At 40.5% G+C, this 22,534-nt stretch overlaps 1 protein-coding gene across 2 annotated transcripts in view; it reads left to right on the top strand.

Moving 5' to 3' along the window:
- Window positions 1–22,534, top strand: part of pola1 (polymerase (DNA directed), alpha 1) — a 55,594-nt gene that overhangs the window by 12,734 nt on the left and 20,326 nt on the right. For both annotated transcript variants that reach the window (XM_008438607.2, XM_008438606.3), the window contains exons 27-34: window positions 8,557–8,589; window positions 8,964–9,056; window positions 9,148–9,353; window positions 9,482–9,614; window positions 9,680–9,811; window positions 9,904–10,078; window positions 10,293–10,474; window positions 13,311–13,442. In XM_008438607.2, coding sequence (XP_008436829.1) covers window positions 8,557–8,589; window positions 8,964–9,056; window positions 9,148–9,353; window positions 9,482–9,614; window positions 9,680–9,811; window positions 9,904–10,078; window positions 10,293–10,474; window positions 13,311–13,442 — 1,086 coding nt within the window. The remainder of the gene's footprint in view (window positions 1–8,556; window positions 8,590–8,963; window positions 9,057–9,147; window positions 9,354–9,481; window positions 9,615–9,679; window positions 9,812–9,903; window positions 10,079–10,292; window positions 10,475–13,310; window positions 13,443–22,534) is intronic.

The following is a 22,534-nucleotide window of genomic DNA, read 5'->3' as shown; positions in this document are numbered from 1 at the left end:
AACTCTGCCCTTTGTCGGAGGACCATTTGTTGTGGGCCTACTCTGTCCCGGAATGTGTGGGTATTAAAAGGGGGACTTGATGGGTATTAAGAGGAAGGTGAAGGTTTAGGATTACACGGCTGAGGGTCCTCTACAGATTGATGTCCCCCTCAACCCCTCTGTGATATTTTGAGTTCTTTTGTATGTTGGCCAGAGAACAGTTGAATGCAGAGAGCAACAGATGTATGTAACACAGATATCTCCCACACATGTGGGTTATGACCAGCTGATTAATGTATTTATCCCACGAGGCAGACTTTTATTGTCCGCTGACTGCTGGTTATTAGACCTCTGTAATCACCGGATGGTTTAACTCTTGAGTTTTAATTTACATTAAGGCTTAAGTGTACTTTCTTGGAGATTTGTGGTGAACAGACACAAATTGGCGCATAATTGATTATCGACGGTTTTCAGTATTTGTAAGCCAGTCGCAATAAGCAATTAATCACATGATGAATTAAAATGAGCTAAATAATTTTCATTCTTGTGATTAATATTTTGTAGGGAAAGTTTATTTATAGTTTCGGTTGTGTGTTTTTATTTAGGTTTTTTTTAATGGTTTTTGGTTGTTGGGTTTTATTTTGGATATTTAAAATATCTTCCAGTTCCAATTAAGCGTTCTTTAAAAATTACAGTTTTTTGGTCCTTGGTAGGGTGGACTTGCAGCATTACTATGCCATTATCAATATGTTACTTAAAAATGGTCTCAAAACAACAGCATTATTGTTTATCGCAATAATTGAGACAATTTAGGAAAATTTATAGTATCTGTATTTATAGTTCAAAGTATTTGTGTCCAACCTTCCTTATTTTGGACCCAAAAAATAAAATAAGGATTGCTTAGGAGTCACCTAATTAATCAAGAGCACAGTGATTTATTTTTGATTTCTATAAATCTGACAAGAGTGTAAAGAAAACTGTTTTTGAAATGGACCATAGGAATTAGCGATGGGCATTTATTGTGTCGTTGATCATTTAATGTGAAAAATGTCTTGTCACGTTAAGAAATTTGACTTCTGCTAAACCCAAAAGACTTGATGTAAAGATGTTTAAGGTACATGAATAGTTTCAGGACACTGTAGCTGTAGAAAAAAAACAACAACTTAACTCTGGCCAATTGTTATAGATAATTCATCTAAAACAGCTTAACTTCATGTCCTGCTCTCTGAAACGGGACACAAAATGGTTGTTTTTCTTGTACTTTGAGCAGAGTTGTTAACCCATCCGTGTGTTTATGTCCCCTGATGCTCGTGGAAGCTGCTGATTGTTGTGGATTGCAGATTGCTTTGACCTTTGTCCCCTTTTGCCAGCAAATCTGACAACCATTAGCAGGTGTTTGTGTGTCTCAGGACAGTGGATGACTCCTGAAAGCCATTCTGCTGTAATTGAGTTTGTGTCCTTGTGTTTAAAAACAGCCTGACAGGAGCTCGTCGCTGACATTATAGGAAGGCATGCAAAGGGAAGACTAGAAGAAGCGGGGCTTGTGTAACAGAGCCCCGGCGGCGGGGAGAGGTCAGAGTTTGGTTTAGGTTAAACCTCTGTCCGTACATGCGTGCAAATAGCTGTAATGAAGGCTAAGTAAATATTGTTGCCCCAGGCGTCCATCGTTCAGACTCTCCATCATCTGTCTTGTCTCGAGAGTGACAAACCATTTCCCAGAATTAGATCCAGGAATATTTAAACTCGCGCTATCGCGTCTCATTTGCGACGCCGACTTTTAGACTTTGCGACTTAGCGACATTGCACCCGGTTCTTTCATTCAGAGTTTCGGTTGTGCCTGCTAGCTCGGAGTCACAGGAATCATTTTTACATTTCTGTGAATTAGATTTAAGCGCATAAGCCCGGTCACGCTGGTATTCATGAGTCTGGATCTGGACCCGAATGCTTGTGTTTGTGTGTGTGTCTCTGGCGGCTGCGGTGTTTCCATGATCCCATGGTCCTCCTCCTTAAAGAGCTGGCTTTGCTCCTGATAGAGTTGGACTTAACAAATAGTCACATGGGAGCAGCAGCGATGCTATTTTGGCCACGTTAGCTCGTCTGTGAGGGGCTAACGGTGGAAGGGCTGAGTTCAGCATTTAAACTGCGACATTAGTAACACCTACTAATGAGGCCATGTGAGACCAGGCTAATGGCTGAGATTATAATTGATAAAAGATTGATCTAGCATCTGCCATCTTTCTCAGGATGACATATAGAGCTGTAAATGAATGAATAATTAGTAAATGGTTTTAACTTACTTAGCCATAACATACTTGGTCATGTTATTTCTTCTGGGGCTTCAGTCTGGAAGTGAAAAAGCTGGTTTTAGGTGTCGTATCTGCTCGAAAAGGCCGCCTACAGACATGTGTTTGACCTTAATAAGAGTGACGAGTGGCGTTGCTTTGCTACCAGCCTGTTGATGTTTGTGTCGTTGGAACAAACAACCAAGTTTTACGTTTATTTTAAGCGAGGGAACAATGAAGGTACTTTCCTCCTGCCAGCAGGTGTTTGGGAAGGGACAGTGATGCTTTACTGTATGCTCTGTTGGAGAAAACTCTGGAGTCTCCAAGACTTTCTCTGGCAATTGAATTAACCTTAAACTTGTTCTTTTTATTTCTACTGAAGTTATTTAAGAATAAGGATCAGCTGGTAGCTCTGTTCCAGTCTGATACTATAACCAAATAAAAAACATTTATTCAATATCCCTACTAGAAGTGTTAGTGTCCTTGATGAAAGCTGGAAAAAAATAACATTAAAACAGATTTATTTAACGGCGATGTTTCAGACACTTTTCACTTAAATTAGATCAAGTTGTTGGCATGGAGATGTGAAAGCTGTGTAACGTGCTCTTTAGAATCACTTGTTTTATATTTATTCATTATTACAAAGGGGCTTCTCTGGACTCACTTGTCTTACAGTATTTTTAAATGTCCAGATTTAGTTACTTGTCCGCCATTATCGCTCACATGAGCCACTGAAAGGGAACTCGGTCAAAATGACTTGTATCGATTTTAATTGAATCACCCTAAAGTTGGCGTAAAAACAGTTTACAGTAAATGAGTTTCATCAGGAACTAAACATAATGACCAATGCCTGAAATGTAAAGATAAATAAAGTATCCCACACAGAGCCTATAAAAGTTATTTTGGGACTTATTTGGCTGTGTCAGAACCAGTGCAGTGCAATGCCACAAGACATCCGCTTTACCGTTGGAAGTGACGCGTATTAATTGAGCGAACAACAGGAGGATTGTTGGCGTTGTCGGCTTATTTTCAGTCGTAGCCGGCTGTTGTGATCTCAGCCGGTTGTATTAAATCAGAGGCAGCTTTACAGCTGACTGACCTTCCAAGCAGCAGACATGAGAACACAAATATGGTATCTGCAAGGACAGGTGTGTGTGTGTGTGTGTGTGTGTGTGTGTGCGTGTGTTTGCTTGCGCACATGTGTGATTTGCGATCAGACATTCTCGAATGCAAAAGAAATAAGGATTTTTACCTTGAAACAGAAAAAAAAATGCACCTTAAAATTACAAATCCTCCTTCCACTTTTGTCAGTGAGCTTGTTTTTGGTGAATAAGTGTTTTAAAAACCATGGATTCGTCCGCGCTTACTCCGGCTTTGTGTGTGTGTGTGTGTGTTGCCAAACCACCCTCCGCCTGGCTCTGACAGTGCCGTGTTCCCCCCACAGGTGCTATTTCAGTCGGCCGACTGTCATCCCAAAATGCTTTTCAGCTGAGTGCTTTTCAAAACAGTCGTCAGTAGTTAAGGCTCTTTTTACAAGGGCCCTCTGCCCCGCTGAAGTTCAAAAAGCCGCTTGTGATCTGCTGATTAGCAGAAAGGTGTACGGTGTATATAAATACCTACAGATCTCCTTCCTTTTTTTTTTCTTTCTTTTCGACTAGGGTACTCGGTTTTCCGCTTCGGTTTCATCCGCTTTACTCAGGCCAGCTAGGGCCACTTTCCCAGTCGCATTACTGAAAGGAAAAAACAAATAGCATATTAATACAGATAAGCATGAAGAGAATTCAAACAGATAATATGACGAGACACAAATCTTGAAGATAAGTCTGTCGGAAATCTGAGTTTCAGGAGCGACTGAGGAAAAAGGCAGCTATCACAATATGGCTGGAGCACTCGTCAATTAGCACGGCAGGGTGTAATAACTTGCAGCTAATGGATACAGCTCATGTGTAGGCACCCAGGTGCACATGCACACACACGAAAAATATTGTAAAAGCACTAAATGAGACTGGAATGGCTGGCTGCGAAAAGTCAAGGCAGACTGTGGGAAAGTGCAGCACTTAGAGAGAAATATTCGGACAGGTGTTAGAAATATGGAAGGCATTTTGTTAAGGGGCTTTGTTAACACATCAAGTCTTTAAATTCATTGCGTCTAAAAAAAAAAATCTTGATTTGGAGTTAGTTTTTTTTTTGTCAGCTGGACAGAATTAAACTCGACTCCTGCAGATGCGTCTCTCGGTCATTTCTGCAGCACCTCTGAGTGTCACAGTCTGCTGTTGCACCACTTAACCAAACTATGTCTTCTGGTGCCTTGACGCCTGCATCCCTCCAGTCTCAAGGTAGATTTGTTGGGTGCATTATGTTTTAAAAATGGGCTGCACAAAGGAAAAAATGTCACTTGTAAGCTGAAATATAGCAGTAATAAAAGAACACTTCACAGCACTCACGTTTGAAATGTCGGATCCAAACTTAGTGCTTCTGAAAGGGGAAGAAAAAAACAGCTTGTGGTTGCCATGTTTTTGAAGCTTTTGTGTGCTGCAAGTTTTTTAACTTTATTAGGCCTGCAATGAAACTGTCCCTTCTTGAAATTTAGCAGTTTGCTTTTTGCGCTTTTATATGTTACTTAACGATAATTAAGGCAACCACGTTTGTGATATGTCAAACTTACTTGACGTATAGCACATGTAATAAAGGCATTACGCTTCCCTTTCCATTGTCTTCATGATCAGAATAAGCAGGAATAGTGACTACAATTGGGGGGAGAAGAATCAATTCACAAGCCTGGATCGTTCAGTGAGCCGCACAATTACTGTCCGGTCTAATTACCGTCTATTAACACCAACAAGCTGAGAGGCTGAAACCTTAGAAAACCCAGCGATGTACGGCACACAGGAAGTGAAGGCTTTATGAGATGTTGAAACGTTTTCTGTTAACTACTTACTCTGGGGGGGGGGGGTGGAGTTTCAGTTTTGGAGAAGAGTGGGACACGAAAATGTGAGCAAAAAAGCACAAACAAATCTGGAGAGAATCCTTATCCTACTATTCCTCTGTACATCTATTCACCTGCAGTATCTGCCTTTCTTCCCTTCTTTCACATTTTATACTTTTTTTCTTTGATTCTTTTTCTCTCTTTCTTTCAGTGTAACTTCCATAAAAAACATCTGTCACTAAATTAACTGAAAGTGAACTTTTAAATTTTAAACATAAAGATATATTTATGGGATTTAGCAGTGAAACATAAGCAACATCGCTGAAAGTATATAGTTTTAGGCCTATAGGTCTATGTAGATTTGATTGTTTGACATTAATTAAACCAAACGGTTTTATATATATATATATATGTAACCGTTATAACAGGAGTTCATATTTTGGTTCAGGTTTCTAAATCTAGTCACCTCCTTGAACATTAGATATCTGGTTAACATCAAGTAAAAGGAGAGCCCTCTTTAATGCTTTTTCAGTTGTTGGGCCGCAGCATGGGGGGAACGTCCGGTGGTGACGAGGGTACTCATCGGCTCGAAGACGTACACTCAGGAATTCTTCCAGCCCTCCCACCCCGGGGGGAAATGTGTTTGCATTGGTCCGTATAGTATGTGTGTGTCGGTATGTGTTTAAAGATGAGCGCTCACGCACCATCAGTCGCACACACATGCCAGAGTCATGGTCAAACGACTTGTCTTTCACACAGTTCATTCCTTAAAGCCGTCCGTCCTGCTGGAACTGACAGCGTATGGAAAAGCAACCAAAAAGAGTCCGCTCGTCAATTACATCGACGCATTCTCGCCTCGCTCGCCTTCCCACGTCGCCTCGCTTTGCTGTTGCTCATTCCCGCTCCTCCTCATGTGTTCAACTCGGGGCTTCTTGCTCATCCTTTCCTCAAGTAAAACCTGAAAGACAAAATTTAAAGCACATTATTCAATAGTGTAATTATATCTATCTTCTGCTTTGACCTCACTTTATTATTAGGTAGTTCAATACTTTTCCTGTGCTAAAACAAATGGGAGTGGCTTCAAGTGTTTTATTTGTAATTACTTAATATTTTTGATTGCTGGTTTTCTCAACATCGTTTTAATTACAACATCGTCTGACGACTGTTGCGATGGTTCCTGTCAAATTTATGCAAAGCTGCATTTTGTTTGTGCCATTTTGTATTGCTGTCAACCTGGGAACAGTCAGGATTGTAATATGGTTTTGGGAAGTGTTCCAACTAGTCAGTTCTGCTGCTTTTTATTACCAAATTATTGAGGTTTTGCTTAAAATGAGCCAGTCATACTGATTTAAAATGACAAATTTATTATTTCAATGTCATTGTTTGTAGAAGAACAGCATATCTGTGATTCCCAGTCGGTATTAAAAGAGCGTCAGGTTTCAGAAAAATGAGGCCACGATGAATCATATTGAAACTTTTTCTACCTTCAGTATATTCTGTACCCTGTGCGACTGCAGTAAATAACAAACTGAAATGTTTTAACTTGAGTGTTGCAACAGGAGTCTGTAAACTCCCTTCATCCTCTAAAATACTTCTGATTAACCCTGGGTAAAATTCGGCTAGTGCAAATTTTGTTCTACTAACCTTCAAAACTCAGCAGTAGGGCTGCACAAAATTAGGGAAACATGCATTTTTAATATTTTTGTTGATTAATTTGTAATTTCCAGACTCGTCTGTCTCAGTTTTATCATCATTTCCCATGGTGCTTTAGTGACTGAGACACAAACCTATATCAGGTTTAGGAATTAAGAGCAGTAAGAGTCCCTCTTGTTGGCCAAGTATATTATTGGGACGCAGAGTGTGAATGCTTTGCACTTGAAATATATTAGACTACCAATGACTGCATGAGGGAAGTACTTATCAAGTGCGATATTACATTTACTGACACTGTGCAACTCTCCTCTGCTGTTTCACTCAAAAAAAAAAAAGCAACAAAATAATGTCCACCCTGTGTACAGCCGTGCTCCGACTCAGAAACGAGCAGAATCTCCAAACATTGTGCTCTCGAGTTTGAACCGTTGTCTGGGCGCCGCTCTGGTGTCTTTTATATGTAATCTAAACCTCTCCCTGCTTGACGTTTGATTGCTGAGAGACAACACTGTCAAATGTTCTCGAGCCAGTAGAACCTCAGCAATGAGTGTCACGTAACCCCTTCTCATTAGTGTGCATTATACGTACCGTTAAATTAGGTCACTCGGACAGCTTTTCCGAGAATTTTTGCACGTCGTAATATAAATCGTCGTGATTTGATGTGCTGCATTTTGTTTGGTGAAGACCGTGTTCCTCTTGGCCGGAGATTCACATTTTTGAGCCTATAAATAAATAAATGCGACACAACTTTGGCGTTTGATTTCTCGTTTATTGGCTCTCGCAGACTCGACCTGGGCTAGTGGATTTTTAAAGTTACTGGCATAAAATATTGGGTAATTTTGATCAAATATACCGGTAGAAGTGCGTGCTGTGCTTAGACCAACATTTGGATGTGTGTGTGTGCGCGTGCGCATGTGTGTGTTTTTGGTGAGACCTTGACCTTGACTGCAGCCCCTAATGTAGGAGGCTGTTCTGTGAATGACTCCAACTCCCCTCACTGTTCGGTGGTATGTAGCAGCCCATAAACCATGCTTACATCCCACTCTGATTTCAGGGAGTGGAAGCCTGGTCCCGCCCCTTCCTCACACTCTGAAATAGCCACGTCCTTGTCCCCACACGGATCATGGTGTGAGTCGAAGTGTTGTATATATGCGGCCGCGGTTGATTGAGGAGCAGATTGCTGGTGACAGGTCACACTGCGTTCCGTCGCTTTGACCCCCCCTTAGATTATCGACCCAACAACCCCTCTACCCCCTTCCTTCCTTGGAGCCCCCACCTGTTAGGATCGCTCTGCAGCTCAGAGCTTCCCTCGCTCTCGTACACACATTGGACGGCCTGCGTTAACAGAATTCTCTTATTTCTGACACTCGCCCTGCTGGTTATAAAGGCCATTACGAGTCTTTAAGGTGTGTGTGTGTGTGTGGGGGGGGGTGTGCGTGTGTGTGTGTGTGGGTTGAAAAGACGCCTGTCACAGCACGCTCTCGTAATTGCCCTCTTAGCCAATTATCCCCCATTTAAAAGCAAGTCACCTGCTCTGCTCCCCGTGTCCACATGAATGCAAGTGCACAGGCTCACACACACTCAGCCGATAACATAGAAGCTTAATATTTAATCATTGTTTGTCTCTGAGTGATTTGTTTGTTTACTGGGCTTGTGTGTGAGCTGTTTTGTTGTGTGATTTTGGTTGTTATTCATGCTGTTGTCTTTTCTTTCCCTCAGATTCTGATGCACACCAAAGACATGGTTCAGAGGGTAAGCTGTAAACATATTCTTCCCTTGAACTACAAGTTTGCTTAACTTAATTTAAGCAAACTGCTCTTTTTTTGCTTGTCTTTCTTGTTGGGATTGTTGTCATTTCTTTGGCTCTGCTCACCACCTTTGTGTGTTTACAGTTGGATTAGTGTTTTTTGTTTTTCTTAGTTGTGTTTTATGAATAAAATCACTGCAATTGTTACAGGTGAAATTGTTGCAAACATGTAAGTCCATTTTAGTCATGTATTCATATTAAGCAATTAAGCACATATTGCAGAAAAAAAGTCAAAACGCCCATGTTGGGTACGTGTTTTAGGAGTTCTGATGGTTCATTGTATAGTCATTGCTTTTATTTGTTGATTTTTGTGGCTCAGATGAACCTGGAAGTCATTTATGGCGACACAGACTCAATCATGATCAACACGAACAGCAAATCACTGGAGGAAGTCTTCAAACTTGGACATAAGGTCTGCGAGTTTATTAACACTCTCTGGTTTAGAAGAGCTCTCTGGTTTTCAGCTGTTTAAATTTACTGCTGTGAATCTGATTTATGTTTAGATAAAGGCAGAGGTCAACAAGCTCTACAAACTGCTGGAGATAGACATCGACGGTGTTTTCAAGTCTCTGTTGCTGCTGAAGAAGAAGAAATATGCCGCCCTGGTGGTGGAACAGCACGGCGAGGGTCGTTACAGTGTGAAGCAGGAGCTCAAAGGCTTGGACATCGTTCGCAGAGATTGGTGCGACCTGGCCAAGGAGTGTGGGAAGTACGTGCGACAGATCCCGTGTTCCCAGTGTCAGATTTATTCAGTCACAAACTGGCATTCACAAATTTAGAAGAAATGTTTTCATTCACGATTTTGGGAAAACTCGACTCGTCTTCTCCTTCCCCCAGCTACGTGATTGGTCAGATCTTGTCGGACCAGAGTCGGGATGTCATCGTGGACAACATCCAGAAGCATCTGGTGGAGGTTGGAGAGAAGGTGGCGAACGGAGACATACCACTCAACCAGTATGAGATCCACAAGGTAAAGATGGCAGGAATCATGAAGTTCTCTTGTGTTCCGTTTCTGATTTGCGTCTCCTTTTTCAGGCACTGACCAAGGACCCTCAGGACTACCCAGATAAGAAGAGTCTCCCTCATGTGCACGTTGCTCTGTGGATAAACTCACAGGGAGGTCGGCGTGTCAAAGCTGGAGATACAATCTCATACCTCATTTGCAAGGTGCTTAAATATGAGCTCTAAACATCTTCATTAGATACTTTTCACTATTTCTTTCCACCTGAAATGCGTTGGTGTGTTATCTTTTGTTCCAGGATGGCTCCACGTTGGCGGCCAGTCAGAGGGCCTACGCTCTGGAGCAGCTTCAGAAGCAGGAGGGTCTCAGCGTGGACACGCAGTATTACCTGGCCCAGCAGGTCCACCCTGTAGTTTCTCGCATCTGCGACCCAATCGAAGGGATCGATGCGGTGCTCATAGCCTCATGGCTGGGTAAGGTCATTGCACATTATGATATGCTCAGGAAGCTTTTATATTGCCTACATTCAAACTTTGTATAGTTAGCAACCACTTGTTTGGGAGGCATGCAAAGAAAACGCCTCATCTGTCCTACTATGCCAAATATAAACATGTACCACATATTGATTGGACTTGAGCTGATCTCGCCTGTGAAAACACGCTGATTGAAAGGCGGTGTGCGCCCCAGGTCTGGACCCAGGTCAGTTCAGATCCCAGCAGCAGCATCAGAGGGAGGAGGAGGCCGACGGCACGCTGGGCGCGGCGGCCCAGCTGAACGACGAGGAGCGCTACAAAGACTGCGAGAGGTTCACCTTCACCTGCCCCCAATGTGGCACTGACAACATCTACGACAGCGTCTTCGAAGGAGCGGTGAGTGACTGAGCCAATCCACACTGATGCTGCTACGAAGTGAAGAAGTAAAGGGTTATTCGCTAATGCCATTTACGTGATCCAGGTAGTCATCCGATATCAATTGATGTCTTTATTATGAATGAGAAGGGTTAAGATTTGACAGAAGCAAAGCCTTGACCAAAAACGATGTCATCAACACGAATAAGGAGCGTCAGCGTGGGAGCCTGTTGGTAACGCTTCCTGCGAGGGATTCATGTTTTTGCCGTCCTCCATATTGTGTCTCCGGCTGTATTTTTAGACAGCTGCCCGGCTCCGAAGCGGACTTGTTTTCATTGGCATAGCTTTGGACTCCGCAACTTGAAAAGCCTAACCCCGCCACTCTCTGGACACACACTTGTACACACGTACACACTCATCTCCTACCATTTGTCAGGCCAAGGTCCTGAGTTGGAGTGTTATCAGCTTCTAATGAGGAGCAGGGTGCAGCTTTTTCTTGTCTGGAAGGCTCCAATAAAACAGATGAGCCTCTGTCCTCGGCAGGAGGAAAGAAGTTGCATTAAATTAAAAGAGGAGTATCTCACACACACACGCATGCCCTCACCATAAAAGGAGGAGATCTTTACGCCATTAGACGAACGAGCATGTTTCAGCGAAAAGCATATTTCTGCTTGAGCGTCATAAATCTCCTACTAATACCAGAATGACCTGGATATAATCAGTCTGAATCATTTCAAAAATTCAAAATAACTATTAAGTCAGTGTTTATCTTAACCGTATCCACCACGTGCTTGAGGGCTGGTATGCACGCAGACACTCTGCAAACTGATAAGGCTGCGAGTTAATTAAGGTGGCGAACACGGTTTAACAGCTTTGTGAGAGGGGAGGACGGATGGGCCTTGACTCCAGCACTGACACAGAGCCAGAGATGGTAGGAGGCGGCGGCGGCGATGGAGGACAGAGAGGGGAGGAAGGTTGTTTGATGGGGGTAGCTAGAGAGAGGAAGGATGAAGAGAGCGCTGGGTATCCTGTGTGGGCAGTTAAAACGCAAAGCTGCATATTATCAAACCGTGATAACAGACCAAAGTCTTCTTAGGCTGCAGAATGTAAAGATGGCATTTGGTTGTGTTTGCTGAGCACCTTCTCTAGTTTATTTACCCGCTTCTTGCTAAATTATCTTACAAGCTAATAGTGTGTAATTTTTATTAGATCCAACTTGTTTGGTTTGGGAGTGAGAGGGGGTCGCATATCAAAATGAAGTCTGGAATGAAACAAGACAGATAAAAAGCAAGAGAGGAAGGAGATAGTGGAGTGGGAAGAAGGGAGTCTGCTTTCATCTGAACTAGACTGGAGAAAAAAAGAAAAGGAGGAAAGTAATGAGAAGAAGGGTTCCTTCATAGTATTTCAGAAAAATATTCAATTTTGACACTATTGCATCAAGGATATTGATTATGATTTATCTATTCTGAATAGGACTTTGTCCTCACCACTCTCCATGAGCTAAATAAATATATCTGGTTTCAGCATTAAAGGAATTTAGCTCAAATATGTTAAAGATATGAATGGATGTGACTTGATGTATTACATTCTATCAAATATTGCATCCAGATATTGCAGTTGTGACATTGCATACACTGATTACCTTTATTCAGCATAATATGCAGCAATATTACTCTTGAAAAGTTTGTGATTTCTTGTTGGATGTGTGCATCAGTCAGGATTTGTTTTACCTTGATCTGATTTAGGATAACATATCTGATGCCAAAGTCCTGGTCCAGTTGATTAAAAACTAGTTGTGGCATGTATTTGCAGAAGAAGAAAACTATTGAAAAATGTTTACAAGACTGTCTTTCTTTTGTTCCATCTTCTAAATAAGAGACCTGGACTTTTATTTGCTGAGAACCCAGATACCAGTTCTTTTGGTTTGGTTGCTTGCCAATTGGTTTAAAGTTTTAATATAGTTTTCTGTTATTTTAAGTGACATTTTAGGAAATTTAACCTGGAATTTAATTCTGGAAAAGTAGGGAGTAATGTGGAACAGTGGGCGAAGGATGAAAGTGTGGCTCTTATTAGAAAAGCCCAGAAGTTTTAGGCAGACTGTGAAATATTACCCTATTTTTCTGTCTAAAAAGAAGTGATGCAAGTAAACGAAAAACACTCTTCATGGCTGGCTGGGGGAGGGGGAGGCGGGATGTCACTTGCTTAGTTTTCTGCCATTGACTTCTCTGCAGAAACCTTTTTTTTTTTTTTTACTGCTGTCAATGCGACAGGTAAATGGAGTTCAGGTTCTAAGGGCCAAGTGTTTAAAGTGATTGCATTTAGTGTAATTGTTATGTAGCGGGACTTCCTTCCTTCATTGCATTAACTATAAGCCGTCCTGTCAAGCGGACAGTTCAGGGGGTCGCACTGACCTCTTTCCTTCACGGGACAATAATGTTAAAATTCACTGTGCATGGGCGGGGGGCACTTTCAGCTTTTATATTGCCAGTGTTTGACATGCTCTTTGGTTGTGGTTTAAAGTTAATGGACAAGTTTCCATGTTGCAATACATAACTGTTTTTTTCCGATTACCGCAGTAAAAATGGAGCTGTGATGAGTGTTGCATGCTCTACTTGTGCAAGTAATTGTTTCTCTTTTACATCATTTAAAATCAAACTGTTTAAAAAAAATGCATGACATATTTAGATTTGTATTCATCTTTTTCCTTTCTGCTTCTTTTTAAAGAGTTTCTTTAAGAGCACTTATAATATATTTTGGGTTAGAATTCCCTAATCGATTTCTAAGCTAATGCAAAAATATTGACGTGAATTTTTTGGGTTTTTTTATATTCTGGGATTTGACGTGTTTCCTTTTCCAGGGTGATAAAGCTGAGCCCAGCTTGATGCGCTGCTGTCACATCCCTTGTACGAACAGTCCCATCAACAACGTTGTCAACATCAGCAACAAGCTGCAACTCGACATCCGGCGCCACATCAAAAAATACTACTCTGTAAGTATATTTGACAGATATTGAAGCAGTTCTAATGAATGGACAACTCAGACACGTTTCTTGTATACAGAAGTTCAAAAGTGCTAAGCAACAGTTGTGTTATTTGCTCTCAGCAGGGAAAAATATATATATATATTTTTTTTTTCGTTTTCCACAAGGAGGATGTCCTACTCTCTCCTAATTTACTCTGATTTAGTTGGATTTTCAATTATTTAGATTTCTTATTACAATAGATAATTATTAGTGTGAGCGGAGGTAACATTTAATATTTTAAAACTGATCACTTAATTAATTTTTCTTTAGCAGCTTAGATTAGCGATTAGCACCACCAGCATTACTAAAATGATGGTCTTCATGTGCATTTTTGTTGGACGTAAAATCCAAAAGGATTTCTAAATGGAGCATGTTTCATGAGGTACAAAGCTAAAAAAAACAAAAAACAAAAAAAAAAAGCAGAACTTAACTCAACCTTGAATGAAAAGAAAACCTGTCTTAAAAAATAATTTCCTTTTAAATCGCTTTTTCCCCAACTCTGCTACCTAATTGACACAGAGCTAAGTTTAACTGTTATTTACTCAGTCGTTTCTTTGTCGGAGCATTTACATATGGCGCTTTCACTCATCGGAAAACGATTGGATTTTTCATTTTCTTACTAGCTGGTCACCGATCGAGCTCTAAATTGTTTGATTTCAGTCACCAGCCAATTTCTCTCGTCCTCTCCAGCGTCGGGATTTTTCCACCCGACGGGTGTTGCGCACATAACAAGCGACGCATGTTCTTAAGTAAATTAAATCAAAGCGCCAACTGACAAATTACAGTAGTCAGATAAATGACTGCATAATGTAATGAAAGGGCCAATCCTTCCAGAAACGTATCTCTGAAATGTTCCAGCTCTGCTTAAAATAACAGGGGCTCCAACAGGTGCAGCTTATGATGGTAAGAGAAGCCACCATAAAGATGTTACACTAAAGATGAAAACCCCAGCAGGGCAGTGCGGCTGACATTTTCAGCCAGAGAGCACACTCTGTGTGGAAAATGAGGAGAAGCTCTATAAGGAGTTGTGGGAGTGATCACATTTGGCATCAGCAGCAGTGGCTGTTGTATTTTGTTTTTCTACTTTGTGTGATTTATTTATTTATTTTTTTTCTTAAGCTCATGTAGTTTTATTACTCGTGTGTTTTAGGTTGTATTTTTATGCTTATATAATTTATTTATTAACCATCAATCTACTTGGTAGATAAATGGGACAAAATTAGAAATAAAAATAAAGAGGTGTGTACTTGTGTCCCCCCTGCTGAGTCAGACAATTACAGCTGCAAGCCTTTTAAGGAAGCCTTCTACCAGCTTTGCACACCTGGAGAGCAGAACAGCTCATTGAGATAGTATCTAAGCAACATCTTGCCACAGATTTTCATTTGGTTTTACATCTGAACTTTGACTGGACCATTCTAACACATGAATATGAGTTTATCTAAACCATCCACTGTAGCTCTGTTTGAATGTTTAGGGTTGTTGTGCTGCTGAGGAAAAGCTCCCATACAGCATGAACCTGCCACTGCCGTGTTTCTCTGTGGGGGTTGCTACGATCAGGCTGGTAGTATTCCTCCACACCTAGTTACTTGCCAAAAAGTTCATAAAAGATCTAATCTGACCAGAGTGTATTCCACTGAGTTTTCCCTTTCTTTGCTTAACGGAGAAACATTATTGTGGGGTGTCGGACAGAACAGGAGCTTCTTAAAGAGACACACGACAGTGTTGTGGCACTGTTCAGGTGTATTTTTGAAGTGGACATGTTAAGTGCAATTTGAAATAAGAAATGTAAAATATGATAAAAATAAATGTTTGTGTTTATTTGATTCCTATTCAAGACAGTTTGATAAGAGTGACTATATGTAATATAGGCGGCTACAGAGTATCTTTGTTTACATTTTTGGTTGGTGGTGTGCCTTGTGATTTTTTTCAATTAAAACAATGTACTTTGGCTCAAAAAAGGTTGAAAAACACTGGATTACACTATATTTGATTAAGGAGTCTAAATACAAAACCACACCACAGTTTGAACATTTTTGATTGTAAAACAGTCAAACTTGCATTTCAACTCAGTTTATCGATCTAGCACCAATCCACAACATATTGGGGATGTTTAATTACATCTGGTTTTAGTTGCCGACATGGACAATTCTGAATTGATTAATAAAAGTCAGAGCTCGGTTCTTTTTATGGTTATTTATAACCTAACTTTGAGAAATGCCAAAGGCAGAACTTAGAAGTGCATCATTATAAAGTTTATCGCAGCGTCTCTTGCAAAGCTTTAGCGACAGTCGGCAGTTTTTGAGAACTAAATCAGAGTGATGGGATCTCTAAAATCAGGCTACAATGTCTTTAGTTTTCTTAGTGTAAACAAACAAGCACAGTGCTAACAGCTATGAAAATGTATCGCTTTGAAACTCTTATCCGCTGACCGGTTTTAAATTGAATCTAACCTGCATTTGGCAAAAAAATATGGTCTTCTACTCATCTACTCTCTCTCTCTCTCTCTCTCTCTCTAGTTTATTAATTCAGCTTATGCTCACTTATCAGCACAAAGTGATTCTTTTTTTTATTCAGCTTCAGACCTTGTTAGGACCATAGGACATGGAGGAGCATGGAGCTCTGTTTGGTGACTGCATCCAGCCTGCAGCCTGAGAGTAAATTAAACTGGATGCCTGTGCCGTCCCTCTCTCTCCAGGGCAGCTTCCAACACCTTGGTTTTAAGTGTGTGTGGAATGCACCGTCTGCAAAAGTGTGTGTATGCGTGGAGGGGTTTGGGGCGGGGAGGGGGGGTAATTCTCCCACAGTGCTGAACAGAAATCAATTAGTGTGGTGAATGTGAGGGGATCGACTCCCCCCCTCAGCCCCTTTTGTTATTATGTGTGAAACAGCTGCTACCACTGAATACTTGCATGTCACACAGCAACACACACGCACACACTCTTAGATGCACACACCACTGTAGGCTGAACAGCAGTGGACACAGCACACACAGCGGGGCAATGAAGAGGGGTAATATTGTGTAATTAAGGATTCCTTTCAGGCCGAGGGAGAGTTCAAATAGAGCTGCTTGTCTGGCCAGATAGAGTGAAAGCTCTGCACCTCTGGGTGTGTGTGTGTGTGTGTGTTCATCTTGAATTGAGACCAGAGACACATTAATCATTAGGGAAATTACCTCTTATCCCCCTCCTCACCATCACCTCCATGATTATCAATAAACCGGCACCCTGAGAAAGAGCAAACACTTGTTCCCAACTAGCCCTCTCACACAGACACACACGCGGTCCTTCGTTGTCTCGGACCCCTGTCTTTGGCAAAATGAAGGATTTGTTTGTTTCCTGATCCGCCCAATCCCCCTATTTTTTTTTCTTTAAACCCCTCCCCTCTAACCACGGTTGCCATGGCATTTAACAAATTATTGCAATTACCCTCGTCATGCGGGTCGCCCCTGGAAACGGGCTGAGGGGCAAGGGAAGAAAGGGAGGGGTGGATAAAGAGAAGGGTGAATGAAGACCAGAGAAGGTGATAATCCTGTTTTGAACAAAAGGTCAAATTGTTGAATAGTGAAGCTTTGATTAAGCGGAGGAGGTACAAAGTGGAGCCGTTTGAGCTCTTTTCACTGTGCTGGTCTGTGTGAGAGCGTGTGTTTGTAAAGTGGACCAGTTTTCAGGTCTGATCTCCTTGGAAATGTGGACTGATGAAACACAAGAACCAGACAGGAGTCTTTCTGGTCTGTGTGTGGGACTTTGGCGGGTCGGATTCTTGTGGGAATAGTTCACTTTAGGAGTGGAGAACAGCTTCTTAATTAGTCCATTTTTATTGATGGAACTTGTTAAAAAAGTATATATTTCTTATAACTTTAAAGCCATCTTCTCTTTTATTAGGCAGCCTTTGGAGGAAGTTTGACCAAAAGCTGTTTTATCTAGTCACTAGTTCTTTTTTTTGTTTTTTTTTTTTTTTTTTTGCATATTTGGCAAGAAATAATCAAAATCATAGATGACAATAAGTAGAAGTTTCAATCCCAAAAACTTTTTTTAATACAACATAATTCCCCAGTTACCTACAAAGCCTAAGCAGAGAGGTCCAACCCACTGAGTGAAACACGTATATCTAATTTGTAAACCACATCGACTTAACTCGGGATAAAGAAATTGAATTGAACAGAAAAATGAGGACAAAAACAAAATCAAAATGTTTTCTCTTTAGATCTCATCTGATTATCACCAGGAGAAATTGTCAAATTGTGATCACTTGCTGTCTGATTGGTGCATCACCAGCTCTGAGTACTAAGTGCATTTGAATAGTTGCATTGTCTAATATTCATATAATTTTAATTGTGTGGAACTGAGGAAAACATTTTGCATGCAGACCTGCAGTGACGCACACTTTGATCTAAAAAAGAAAAAAACATTTAAATCATTTTATGCTTTAGAATCAACAGAAGAATTTCTGATCTTTTGAATAGACCCCGCGGCTCTTTGTTTGGTTTAAAGAGAAGCTTTAAACCAAACAGTTTGACAGGTCAACAGAATGACCAATGCTGCTGAGTGACAATGAAAGGAAAATCCTCTTGCAAGGAACCAAGTTTGAGTGCTAGCAATGGAGGAATCTCGAACTAAAATCTAAACAATTCAAATTTATTTCAGATGTCTTGTTGAATCTGGTTGTCAAGTTAACAGTTTAGATCAAACTGTTTATAACAAGGACCACTTCAATAAAGAAGCATTACATCTACTGCTATGTTGAAAAATATTTAAAGACGTATTTGCAGCAAATCTATTCATAACTATTTGGAGATAATGAACATTTTTTTCAAAACTCAAGAGAACACGAGACTGAAAGGTCGCAAAGTCACACTAAAGGATCAGCCGAAGTCTGCCAAATCTATTGAGCCACAGTTTGAGAAACATAATAAAATATCAAGACCAAATTGGGAGATGGAGAGTTAGTTGATTGATTCAAAAGTTTATATTGATTGAAATGGCATAAATCCATTCTAACACAGTCATGAATACAAAATGACATACATTTCAATCAATTTGTTACAGATACTGCCAAATAAGTTTTAGTGAACCGAGTGAAATGTGTCGGCTTTAAACAGCTTTTTAGTGAAGCGTTGCGGGTTGGAGGGACAGCTAATGTGACTACAAAATGATTCCGGAGCATCACTTTTTGCTTCATGCCGCTAAAACCACTAACTAAAAACTAAAACCACTATGCAGTGTTTTCAAATCTCAAGCCACAACCTGCAACAATGTGACGGAGCAGAAAGGTTTTTGGAGGAAATGGGGGGAAAAAAGGAAAGCGTGCGGACAAAGAGGAGGAACAGAGGGAGGGTATATTTCGTGGTGGGCCCTGTCGTGGCCTGGTCTTGCCTCTGTTTGGTTAAATTATGTGGAACTCATTTGACGTCTGCATTCAGTGTGTCAGGTATCCACTGCTATAATTATGCAATTATGAGCCTTTATTCTCTCACGTCCGACTGTACACCCCTCAACCCCCCTCCCCCTCTCGCTCCAGCAAAATGCCTCAATTAGATGTTTTTCTCTTCTTCTTTTTTTCCCTTTTCATCCTGCCTCACTACTGATGTGCTTCTTGTTTTTAATCCTTTATGCGTGGCTCGCAGGTCTAATGCACTTAATCTTACCTTGATTTTTATTTTTCTGCTTTGTGCAAATAGCTGTGGGGTCAGCCGAAGCTGGGCAGAAGGCCACTGTGGGAAGCTTTTCCTCTTTTGAACCTCCTCGGTCTTTAATGTGTTCTAATTAATTCATTGTGATGCCCGTGAATGGTGACAGATTGAGTGTGATACAAACACGTTGTTTGTGTGTGTATGTGTCATAACAGGAACAGGAATGTGTGCAAAAGGTACTCCCACGAACACACAACTGAAGAAACTCTGCAAACAGCCGGCTCCTACTTTCACCTGTTATTTTTTCATCTTTATGATGCATTGTACTTCATCAGTGTTTATTATAGGAGGAGAAACACCCTCGTTTCCCAGGATGCCCAGTTTTTTTGGGTTCTTTTTTTTTTTTTTTACACAAGGGTGGCTAAAGGTTGAGGTAATTAGACCTGGAGCTGGGATCTGTGGGTAACGCTGTGAACTCTGGGACTTTCTAATTGATTTGAGACATGTGTGTGTTTGGTTTTCATTTAGAAGAGATTGGCTTTGTCTGTGTGTGTGATCAGCCTGTTTGTATATTGGCTAATTTTATATACCTCTTACATTTTCTGGTGCTGACACTAAAATAACTGCTATTATTATTATCATCTGCATATTATTATTTAAGCAGATTTGCATCCTAGCAATTGGTTGTTAGAGATCGCACTACTTAGCCTTATCAAAAACAGTATTCTTTTACTTGACTGTGATTACACTGATTGGGCGATTACATTCTACACATAAATTAGATTTTTTTTTCTTTTGCAGCACCTTGAGACACTTGTTGTGAAAAAGCATCCTTTAAAAAATAACTTTAAATTGAATTGAACAATATTGTGGTATAGCTTGAAAGTATTAAATGCTTTTGGTGGACTGACCCATAAAAACGAGACTGAACTTATTTACATTTAAGTAGACACAAAGCTGCTCCGTTTCAATATGTTTTGCACTACAAGGAAACGTTCAGCACTTTATTGATGGTTTAGGTTATTTTGCTAGTTTGTCATCAGCTAACCTAAACCCATGATTTTTGTAAATCAGAATATTGCTATGCACTTTATTTTTGATAAGAGGCTCAAAACAGGTCTGTAGGTCTGTATTGTGCACGTTTTGTTTGTTTTTAAAGTGTTAAGAATGAGACTAATGGAACTGATTTTGTGTGTGTGTGTTCATTTAGTAATGCCTTTTTTTTTCTTATTTAACCTGTTTTAGATCACTTTAAGTTGTCTTCTTGCGCAATCTGCAGGTGAACTTTAATATACAACTAAAAGATCACTTACACTAGATTCTTATGTCTTTACTCAGAACTTGGATCCATGAATGCTATCACCGAATCGCAGGGCGGTCCAGTTTCAGTCTATAAAAAGCAAGCTGCTATTAGCAGTACAAGACACTAACAATGTGTTTAGCACTATTATGCACATTCAAACACTGAAGGAAGCGTGTTTTACTAGTGGGTTATAAAGTACTTTTTTCATTCTTTGGAATAAAAGCAATTAGAAATGCAAATAAATAGTTTATTACTTCAACCTTGTTGCATTTTTAGCTCCATGGCAGCCATATTGAATTTGAACTCGGGGTTTGACAGAAGACTGACTTTCAAAATCTGTATATTAAAAGGAAATTGTGGTTGTTTTATCCACTGGTTAATCTTAGTAGAGCTGTTCTGCCATGGTGCCTTTAAAACTAACAAAAATCCTGTGAAGATTTGTAAATCAGCTTCAGTTCAGTCCTCAGAAAATACATTAGAAATATATTACATAACTATACTCCCCTTACATAATGGGATGTATGATACTGGATTCAGGAAAATGAGACGAGTTTCCATTTTTGTGATACTCTTGGAAAAGCAAAGAAAAATCCATTTTGAATAATTGAGTCCAATTGAACAAAAGCAACTGAATTATTATTATTATTTGTTTTTGTATATTTTCAAACTATGTTTTAAAGGATCTCTGATCAGTGCTAATTTTAGGTTGAGACAGTAATTTGATTAAAAACCAGAGCTGATCAAATGCATCTTAAAAAACTGAAATGGCCTCTAAGTTTAGCACCAAAGAACAACTGTAGCACTATTAGCAGCTAACTGTTAGCATCTCACGGGGGTCCGTCACTCTATTGGAGGAGGGGTCTTTAATTCGTTTATAACAGAGTATTGTTGACTAGGCCTTACCGGAATCTGTCAATGGAGCTATTTGAGAACTACTTCCTTCCCTCCTTCAAAATAAGAGTCCCAGCTGGTGAACTTACAGCACTCACCTTATCACCTAGCACCATATCAGGATGCTATATTAGTAGCATAAATGTGTTTTACCAAAGTTGTGTTGACAACAGGCGAAGAACTTTGACAAGAAATTTCAAGCAAGAAGTTTTAATGTTGTTACACCCTTTGCCTGCAACTTTATGATAAAGAAAATATGATCTAATGTGCCGTTTGATATAATAAAAAAATAAAAAATAAATAAAATTGTGTTTGTATCAGTAGTTTGTTTTGGTGTGTTTTTTTTTGTTTTTTTTCATGAAAAGATACTAAAGTTTGTATGGAAGGTTGAATAACTTTGAAGGCAAAAATACATTCATCAACTATTTTCCAACTTATCCTGTTCAGAACTGATCAAGGCACCAGACAAAGACTTAAAAATCAATCAGAGCCAGTGCAGCTCCTATGAGTGAAGGGGTGTGGACAGGGAGACAGGTGCTCCGGTTTATTTTGAGTGAATGGAAGGAAGGAAAGACGGATGCAGCAGAGAAGCAAAGGCGTTGATGACGGTGGGTCTTATGCTCTGTCATTAGTTGGGCATTAACCCCCTCCACCAGCTCCCTCCCTTTCCAAAGCCCCCCTGGTAATGACAGGGCATAAGAAGCAGAGAGGGGGGGAGGAGGAGTCTGGAAGAGTATGGGGAGATTGAGAGGGTTAGAACGCAGCACCTGCCCAGGGTCGCCGCCTCACCCCAGGGGGTCCTAACTACTGCCGTTTTGGCTGTCCGCTGCTCCGCCTGCGACTGAGCAGCACGTTGACACTCATACACGCCGAATAATCTGAAACGTAAAGGAAGACAGCGAGGCGGGACGTCAAGTCAGACGTGTGCCACCTCTGTTTTCTTCCTCTTTTCTTTGCCTATCCTGACACACTTGTTTTTTTTTTTTTATTTACAAACCCTTTTTTTCTCTCTCTTCCTCAGAGTACTTTTGTTGTCAGATTGTTGTGCTGAATTAGAGCAGCTAAATGGAAGCAACAATTTTCAGCAAAATTTCCTTATTATGAGAAACTGCTTTTTTTTCCTCCCTTAAGTGTCTCCAGTCAACAGAAGTTTTGTCAATTTTTTTGTAGAACATATTTATCGAACAAATAAATGGCCACATAAACACGTTTTATAAACAAGTAGTCGGCTGCTGC

The sequence above is a fragment of the Poecilia reticulata genome, chromosome 20, assembly GCF_904066995.2.
Source record: "Poecilia reticulata chromosome 20, P_reticulata-male-v2, whole genome shotgun sequence".
Lineage (NCBI taxonomy): Eukaryota > Metazoa > Chordata > Actinopteri > Cyprinodontiformes > Poeciliidae > Poecilia > Poecilia reticulata.
This window is presented reverse-complemented; position numbering and strand designations above follow the sequence as displayed.